General features: G+C 42.7%; 1 protein-coding gene across 5 annotated transcripts in view; it reads right to left on the bottom strand.

Annotated features, from left to right (window-relative positions):
- The window catches only part of cbfa2t3 (CBFA2/RUNX1 partner transcriptional co-repressor 3), a 34,094-nt gene extending 28,888 nt beyond the window's left edge, over nt 1-5,206 (bottom strand). For 2 of the 5 annotated variants that reach the window (XM_028401599.1, XM_028401596.1), the window contains exon 1: nt 4,469-5,206. In XM_028401599.1, coding sequence (XP_028257400.1) covers nt 4,469-4,673 — 205 coding nt within the window. In that variant the 5' untranslated portion in view covers nt 4,674-5,206. The remainder of the gene's footprint in view (nt 1-4,468) is intronic. The other 3 variants (XM_028401594.1, XM_028401598.1, XM_028401595.1) reach the window with 3 other exon arrangements.
- Between the last annotated feature and the right edge of the window lie 4,635 nt (nt 5,207-9,841).

Below are 9,841 nucleotides of genomic sequence, written 5' to 3' on the forward strand. Positions count from 1 at the left end.
ATGTGTGTGTGTGTGTGTGTGTGTGTGTGTGTGAGGGTAAAAGCAAGGAGAAGTTTGCAGCATTTCCTCCACTCACACATTGTAAATCCTTTCCTATACTAGCAGTCACAGGCTAGTGTGTTGAAAGGAGATAAGGCCCTGAGCCGACTGAAAGGAACGCCAGACCTATTGTGTTTCTGCGCTCCTCTCTCTTCTGCTATCCTTTTCTTTTTCGTGCACATTCAACAGACCACACTCTTACGGAGCTGCCATTAGCGTCACCAATGTAGGTTCCAGGCAGCTGTGAAAGGGGAAGGAGTACATCTCACTCGATCAAATGAGGGAGAGAAAAAAAAAACCCTGAGTTGTGTTACAGATAGAAATGATTAGGTTTGAGTTGAGACATTTCCCTCTGAGTCACATGCATCCTTCCTAAATATGAGTTTTGTAACATAAACTGTTTTCTCTGATAGCAGGCTTAAGAGGATGTTAATATCTCTCTCTCTCTCTCTTTCTCTCTCTTTGCATGTTAATGTCTTTAATGTGTGCATGTCCTCAAGCTGCTCCACTACATTATGAAAGAGGATGAGACAGAACTGGAGAGTTTTTTCTGTAATATGGTGTGGTGTAACGGATCATTGACCCACCCACTCGAGCACACACGCACTGGAATACTGCTTTTACAAATTGCACCCATAGACGCCCTGACATTTTGTTTGCAATTGAGCAGCAAAGTGTCAGCTATTTGAATCACCCGAACATGTTAGGAATGCTAAACTCAATCCATGCTCTTGTGTATCTAAATCTAGAATTGCTGTCATTCTGGACATGAGTGTTTTTCCATCCATTTGCAGCATTTGTTGAATAGCATGTTGTTGCCACCTATCAGATTATAAAGATGCCAATATCACATTTTTACCACATGATTATTGTGCCTGGAAGAAGTCTCGATGATAATGTTGTTATATCTGGAGTAAATATCACAGTAATTGCCAACAGTGGTCTATTGCTTCATCGAAATGTAGATATGTTCAAACCCAAACCATGTATATGGAGAAGAGCGAAAGATGAAATTTACCTATACCAGTAAGATTTGGATGGGTTTTTTCTCTCTAAATTATGCAGGGGAATTTTGGAACAGACTGTCAGGCTGAGCAAGAGCAGAGAGCACATGGTCCCACACATCTGACCAACAGAAGTGTAAACTGACAAAGGAGGAAGTGACACCTGATTAAATCAAGTGTTGACTCAAGAACAGGATACACAGCCTGAGCTCAGAGGGAAACGGACAGTAAAAGGTCCTCAGTGTGCAGGTGAATACGCCCAAACATTCACATGAGCAGGACTGCTATATATGACTGTGTTTCCCAAGAGAGATCGCATGTGTGTGTGTGTGTTTGTGTGTGTGTGTGCTTGTGCATCTGTTGTGTGTGTGCAGACAGTTGGTGGTGCTGGCACTGGAGATAGTGAGTAGAGGGGGATGAGGCACTGTATCAAGTTGTGAACATCTGTTCCTCATAGAAACCACAAAGCTGGTGCTGAGGAAATAAAGAGGATAACTGCTCTCTCTCTCTGTCTCACACACACACACCCACACACACCTCATCATCACATTACCTCCCACACATTCCCTTCTCTTTTTTCAAACCTTATTTACTCAGTATTTACTTCTTCTTGCATTATTATCAACATACATCTTTTCCCACATATATCTCTACCATTCACTTGCCCATGTCTGCACCGCAGATGCAGTGATAGAACCATTAAGCAATGAATTATACAGTTAAACAGTGGACACATGTTCCTATGAGCAGTACATTTATATATCTTTATAATAATGCATTAACACTAATTTTGTCCTGACAAACAGGTTCTAATAAAATTATTAGCAGCTTAACAGCTAAGATGGAGTGACACAGCAAAACACCACAAAAATGCAAATGAAAACAAAAAAAACAGTAATGCTCACTTAATGTATTTTGAAGGATTCATATGTAAAAACAAACATGTGGTACCTCTTCTACAAGAAGGTTGTTAAAAGAGCACAGAGCAGATGTACAGTACTACTCCACCACAGCCTGGCCAGCCATATCCATATCCTCCACACACAGCCAGTTCCGCTTGATACAAACGCTACTATACCAATCATAGCCTTTTATCCAAAAATTAGGTGAGCTTTATGCAATGACTCAGACAGAAGTGTCTAAGAACGTACTGCATCCCTTGTTACTTGACACTTCACATTTTTAAGATTTTTTTTTATAGCAAAACCAACAACCGTAATTCTCTGGTGAACCTACTCCACTGCATCCTGTATTATATCTGTTGTTACTGCTAGTTTGGTCATCGCACATACTGCTTTTCTCTGATCAGTTGTGTGTTCATCCAAATGCGAGCAGAGGGAGTTTATTCTGCATGTAGTAGTACTGCACCCTGGAATTCCAACTTCAATCCACAGAGACCAGACTAATTCTTTGTACACCGTAGATTATAAAAGGAAACAGGATGAGTAACCAGGGTTATATTTCTGTGGAAAATAAAGGACACTTTCCCCTGCGGGCCTCCTGTACTAGTTATAAGATGGCTAGTTAGCCCAGCTAGGTAACAGGGTATATCTGCAATACTCAGCTCAATGCATAGATGCACATTGTCAGTGGTTATTGTTTCATATTGTTGTAAATTGTAGTTCATCAAAAAGGAAATTAAATCCTGGGTAGGAATGGTCAAAATGCATCAAAGTACCATCAAGATAAGGTAATTTATGCCACTATCTTGAAGTTATTACTCCTCTTTTTGTCAGAGAAAAATGTAAAGAATAGCCTATTCATAGCTATAGAGGATTAGGACTGGCACAAAATTATGAAGTCTATGATACAGCAGACACAAGCCAGGGCTTTGTTAGGGATTCTCAGCACCTTTTCCATCAAAGTCCCTTGATTTAGTCCTTGCTCCTTTTCTTCCTCTCCCCATCTCTCTCATTGCCTTACCGGCTGTATCTAGGCCTGCTGCGATGGTGTGCTAGTGCTGGGTGGCAGTTCCTTATTGTAGAGTGTCTATATGACTGTGTGAATGTGTATGTGTATGTGTGTCTGTATGCTGTGCGCGGCTGATAAGACCCAGGGAGAAGAGCCAGCGTGCCGACATATTCTTGCCACCACAGTTATCGCCCGTCGCAGCTGTGCCTGAGCTCTGCGACATCTGCTCCCTCACAGGAAGCCTATGCTGCAGCTCACAACACCTCACACACACACACACTTATATGCACAAATACACACTTTACCGCTGTGTCTCCATACAGTGTGAACATATTGGTGGACTCCACACCCACACATACAGTTACACCAGGTAAACTACCTGAAACAAAGAGCAGTGTTTACAGTTCTCAATGGCACATTTTGATTTCTTCAGTGTAGGCATGTGTGTGTGTGTTTGTGTGTGATGAATGGGTTGGAGCACCAACGCCAGAGTTCTACTGGGTTTTTATCACAGAATTACAGGGGGGATGCTTATGACTAAGCCTAATTATAGAGGCCTTATCGCAACAGCGTTCACAAAGCTCATTACTGCCAAGAGACAGTATGCGCTGCAGGTAATTCACTACGTTGGGTATTAGTCCTTGCACTGGCTTACGGCTTCTACATATTTAGACTCTATAAAATTAGGCTTTTAATGTCTGATTCTTAATGCATCTCTCGCTTCACACCTTTTGCTGATTTAAGTGAAGGTTGTCATTTTTACCCAAAGGCACCGCTTCAGTGTTTCCACTTCTTTATGAATCAATTGCACTTTTTTCTTTTTCCCTTTTAAGTATCCCTTGAAATGCTCCCTTTAAAGTCAATCACCGTGGTGTACTTTTATTGACCTGTCTGTGTATTATAAAGCCACTGATGCTGAATTGTGTAACTTCAGAATCTTGTACTGCTCCTTGCAGCTGTATGGGAAAGCCCAGAGGAAGCCCCCCACCCTCCACCCTACACCCCTCACCCTCTAACACTCAGTGCTCTAAAAACCTCTTTCCCTTTCCTTTCCAGTGCCACAGGACAATTGTGCTCCACTGGGCTTGTTAACAATAATGACAAGTTTATTGTTGCTTGATAGTTAACATGAAGACATGACAATAAGAGTATAATGCAAGAAATGCAAGAAAAATCCAGAGGTCATTTAAATGTACTGTATCTCTAAACTCAATGTGTTATAACAAGCAAGTAAATATTCCATGAATGCATCAAACCTGACAAGAAAAGTCAAATGCTTAGATGTTATACTAACCTTGAAACCCTTGCGTCAGCCCTCACATAACAGGTACGAAGAAGAAACCTCACATTGCCCTTACAGCATGCGGCACAAAGTCAACGCAAACTGATTATCTGTCAATCACTTCAACTTAATGAGCAGACCTGACAGCTGGGGGACCCTCTATCACTCATCACAGTTAACACACTGCCAAAAGATTTTATAAAACAGGTCCTGTACGATGACAAGCTCCTACCTTCACTACATCTGTAATGGCTGCTGGCTGCCAGGTTGTGGTCAAGGCTTCCGGGCTGGAGTCTGTGGGCAGCATGTTTATCCTTCTGTGCTCGGTGGCTGATCAGTGTCACCGTGGGGACGCGCGGAGAAAATGTTGGAGCAGAGGAGGACACAGATCTCAGGCCGGCCATCATCTGTCGCTCCAAATGGACCTCAGCAGACATGTTTTGACTTTCTAGATTGTAAGGTTAGCTTGAAGCTTAGCTAAAGTGCACACTGGCAGCCTGCAGGTCCAAGTGAGGGTAGCAGCAACAAACTCCCAAAATGACTTCAAAAATGTTCGCCTACTTCGTTTTTGAGGTAGCACTAGATCATTATGTGACCCACTGAACTGCCGTGCGAGCTCAAGGAGGAGGCTGCACTTACAGCTCCAAATAGTGAGATAAAAAGAAATAGTTTCCCCTACTCTCTTTCACATCCTCTGGTATTGATTCTTGTAGGCACATAACTTTGCAATGAAAATGTATGATAGTGGTATGCTAATACCCACGATCAACAGTCATAGTCCAAGTCCTGGTTCCCATCAGGTGAATATGACACAACTTGCATATCAATCCCCCGTCCAATCTTCTTTTCTGTTGACCTGGTTCTCTCGAACTCTCTCCTCTTCTTTACAGCAGTGTGTGTGAGGCAATCAAGACCGTGTGTGTATGTGTGTGTGAGTGAGTGTCAGCGGCAGGTCAGCTTGTCTTGTGGCTCTGGCTGAGGGGTTGTGCTCTCATCTGAACCCTCCTCCTGCCGTGCCCTGTGTGTGTGTGTGTGCAATGTTGCTTGCAGTGATAGCAGCAGACAGCAGCAGGCAGCAGGGCCTGGGCCTCCATCTGGGTTTCCTCTGTCAGGAACCAGCTGTGTCGACCAGTGGCCCTCCTTCCCTTACATCTCCCGTTCAGAGGTGCTTCTGTGCACCTTGCCTGTCGACCACAAAGATTTTTTGTCCACATTATCATTATTTGGCTTAGTGCATGTGTGTCTTTATTAATGTCAAACTCATTCCAGCTTTACACTGTGCTTTTCTCACAGCAGCTGAATTTAATACATCATTTTGCTTTTATGTTTTTGACCCTTCCTTTCACCAGAAATTTAGAAGACAGCCTTTCTTGTCAAGCTATGGATACTTCTCATTTTATTCTGGATAAACAGGTTTTCCCTTGTTTTGTTCCACTGCCAAGAAGAAGCGATGACCTCTTAAGAAAGTTGGCCTATGTCAGTTTTGGGAAAATACACACTGAAACATGGGTTGATGCCAAAGTAAATTAAAGTTTGTTAAGTTGAAACAGCTGAAAGTGGCTTTCATGTGAAGCAACATTGTAACCATCACCTCGACCTTTGACCCCCCTGGACTCATTAATCCCTAACCCTGATGCAGAGTGGCCAATGTGAATGTGACAACAATACTATCACTGCCACACACACACGCACATTACCACACTTTTTTTGCCGTGTGCAAGACGTGGGCTGATGAGAGAAGTGAGAGGGGATGTGAGTACACAGATGTGCCAAGTGCCTGGCTGAAACCAACACACAGATGGTCATCAGCAGAGAGGAAGTGAGAGAAACTCGTGCTTTCTCTATCTTTGGGTGTATGTGTTTGTGTGTGTGTGTATGGGGAGAGAAAGAGGGAGAGAGTAGTGATTTCTCTATAAAGCCACAAAGTGTGATACCCATGAAATATAGGTGCTTTTTGTCATTAATTAACCCTTTAGGATTTCCCACATTTACTGTCCAAAAAGTTACTTACCCTTCCTGAATTTAGAAATTTACTTTATTATTCCTCTTGATGACATAACCCCTCCATCAATCATATTCTCTACAACACACAGAAGAAAAAACCAGACGATTGCCTATCATTTAGCATTATCTTAAATTCTAATCCAACATATACAAGATTTTTGCAGCTTGCCTTTTGCTCATGTACCCCCAACCTGCTCTCCTGACACACACATGAACACACACACCATTTTGTTACCTGTTATAGAAGCCTTTGCTCCTTGCTCCCCTCCTCCCCTCAGATGTTGGCAGGTATAAAATGAGTTTTTGGGGAGAGAGAGATAATGATTCCCCCCATAATCACCAGAGGCCAGCTCTGGTTCTGGCAGGTGCTATCACAGCAGCAACCCAGTGGTGCCTTCTCCCCTGAGATAAGGTCAGAGGGATGATGGGAGGGAGGATGGTTGGAGGGAGGAGAAGAGGAGGAAAGAAGAACAGGGCAGAGGGGGGCAAAACGTGAGTTACAGGCGAGCGGCTAGCCTTGCCTTATCTCCCCCCGGCGGCTGCCGCTACTGGCTCCCAGATGCGGCGGGCCAGAGCAGCCGTGTCAGAGAGATCCCTCTATCAGCGACACACAGGCACCCCTCACCAAATACAAACCCAGCAGGAGGACACACCAAGACTTCATTACCTCTTTAAAACTCCAATCAGCATGCAGGAGAGAAGCAAAATAATCTGCAACTTTGTTGGTATATCAGAAAATGCAGAGAAATCTGTCATCCTTGTGTTGTAGCCAGGTTATTAATTGTCTTACACTGATGGGACAAGTTTTCCTGCGTTAGGAATGTAAACACATCTAGAGTTGTTTCAGTATTTTGGTCAGAGTTTGAGCTAGTTTCACCTTGTACAACAAAAGTAAAGCATGTGAAAGTCAGTGGTCGGGACGGCTGGCGTCTGCTGGCGAGAAGCAGCCATATGGTGAAACGTCTTGCCCGCCTGTGAGACACCTGGCCACCACTAACTGGCTGAACTTTTCAACCCTGCAGTCGTCCTTGCAGCATGTTTAACCACCAGTTCTTTGCAACATTTGAAGACTCTTTCAAAGTTCTTTCAATACAGCTTGCATATTTTCACTGAGCATACACAGACTCAATGAAAACAGATTGAAACTAATTGTAATTTTGAAGATGAAAATGAATTTGGCAAATATTTCCGAATAGACCAAGCCCACCTGATCAATTCACACATATCAGAAATATTTGCACAATTTTTTACACTAATGCCTCAGCTCACAGTAATGGGGATTTGTTTCCATTTACAAGCAGTGACAAAAGATGAATGAGAGCACTCTAGGGTGCCTTCCAAAGAGACAAACTATAATGATTTTAACCTACACAAAGAAATGGAAAAAAACCCACCCATACAAAAAAAAAACACCCCAGCATACACTGGCAACCTCCTTCTATCAGCGGAAACACGCTACTACCAGACAAATAAGTCAGCCGAGGCTTGTTCACCTTTTCTCTCTGTGGTGTTTTTAGAATACACACCTGTTTGGCATAGACAGCTTCTGAAAAAACCTCCAGATCTTAACAGAACTCTATAAGTTAAACCGTCCCCATCTGTCACAGTCAAGCTCCACACAGATGCACATTGAGCGCCTCCTCTTTCTTATCCTTCTTACAGCAGACTTGGCACTCATTCAAGAACTGTCAAAGCACACCTGCTAAATTAAGCTGAGCCTCATACCCACACAGACACAAGTTTGCAGATACACACATATGCTGGACACACACATATGCGTGCACATAGATGCTGAGATATGCAGAGATAAACAGATATGGAGTGGGTTAGTGTTTTTTCTCTTCTAACATATATGGACGTTTGCTGTCTGTTGCATTTGGGTTGTATCTCTTAACATAAGATACATGATTACATTGATGCAGGTGTGTTATATATGACATATTGTACCTTAGTTACCCTGTGATCTTATTGCCCCAAACTCAAACGTATTGATGTCCACCTCTCATGACCCTCTTGCAACCAGTCTCTACCTTTCCTTGTGGCTCCTGGCATGCACAGCCGCTGAGCTGCTCTAAATAGGTGCCACTGTGAATTGGAGACAGATGGAAACGAAGGTTCCCTGCAGAGTGGTTCCCCTGCAGCTGTGCTGTGTACCCGGTGCCAGGGAGTGATGACAGCTCAGCAAGGGGGCACCCAGAGAAATAGAAGACAGCACCGTCTCCCTCTCCCTCTCCCTCCCTCCCACACATGTTGTGCAAAGGTGCAAAGAGGAGGGGTGTTAGCTCCAGTACCACCCTCCAGGAATGTGAAAGTAGAGATTTAAGTGAGGAGACAAGCGATAGACAGTTACAACGCAGCAACACATTTCTACTACTCCATGGCAACCAAGCAAATAGACAATGGAGCACATGCCCGAAGACTCATACATTAAATATTAGCCTACTCTCTCTAGCAAATAATAATTAAATGGTAAATGAAGTGCTGCCCATAGTAACAGTCTCTCATTGTGATTATACTTATTTTTCTTAGTAGAGAGAGAGAGAGAAATATTTTTTCACCAGTTTTTGAACTATACAACTATAAGTTCAGTTAAAAACAAACAAGTCACACAAATAAATAATTGTTGCACACAGAGTTACATACTCAGCCAACCTCAAAATTACTGCTACATCATCACAATGCTGCACCCTCATTAGGGCCCATCACAACCCATATCACCATATTTAAATATGGTTTGCATTGGTTCCACATTCATCCTTCTTTGAGAAACAACAAAATGCCAATTTTTCTGGAGACCCAACTTTTGGGTGTTAACCTCTATTTGGCTTGAGACTCCAGCCATGGTAGAAAAGTTTCCTTTCGCCAGACACCATAACTACTGTTGAAGTCAGAACTTGCTGAACTGGAAGATCACATCACACACAAGATTCAACTGTCTTGACCAACGTGTGTGTGTGTGTGTTTGGGTGAAAGGCCTTCAGAATTTACCTGCATCTAATTAGCCTTGTCTAGCTGTCTGACATATTGTGTTCAAGGTCATGTATATTTCATGAGAGGAGGCTTCCTGTAAAGGTCATTCTGGAATTTTCAAATGAAAAGACACCTGCTTCATTCATCACTGATAATTATATGAATTATCAACTGTTGAGTTTCAACTCTCTCTGCAGAAAAAAAAATAAAAAATGTGGATCCATTCTATAGAACGCAGTATGATACAGAAGATGATTGGTCATCAACATTCAAAATCATTTCTTTATTATGTTTTACTGAGTTGCCGCTGTGTGTTTTACTTTCTATCAGGAGAAAGAAACAGAGAATGGGAAGAGATGTTGAGAGAGTGTCGGAGTGCTCCTGCTCATTAGAGCTGTATTTTACACATAGACAGGAGTCAAGGGAGTACTTCTATTTGATCTGCTTTGCATAAACCAATCCAATCTAACCCAGCTTGTGAGGAAAAATCAATTAAATTTTCTGTAATTGGACTGACAGTGCACTCCAAAGTTGAACAGCAATCAATATTAAAGATGAAAAATGAAGCCAAAGGCCATCTCACACCATTGATTTGCGCTGAGAGAAGGGGGAATCTAGATATTATTGCCAC

This window comes from Parambassis ranga, chromosome 3 (assembly GCF_900634625.1).
Source record: "Parambassis ranga chromosome 3, fParRan2.1, whole genome shotgun sequence".
NCBI lineage: Eukaryota > Metazoa > Chordata > Actinopteri > Ambassidae > Parambassis > Parambassis ranga.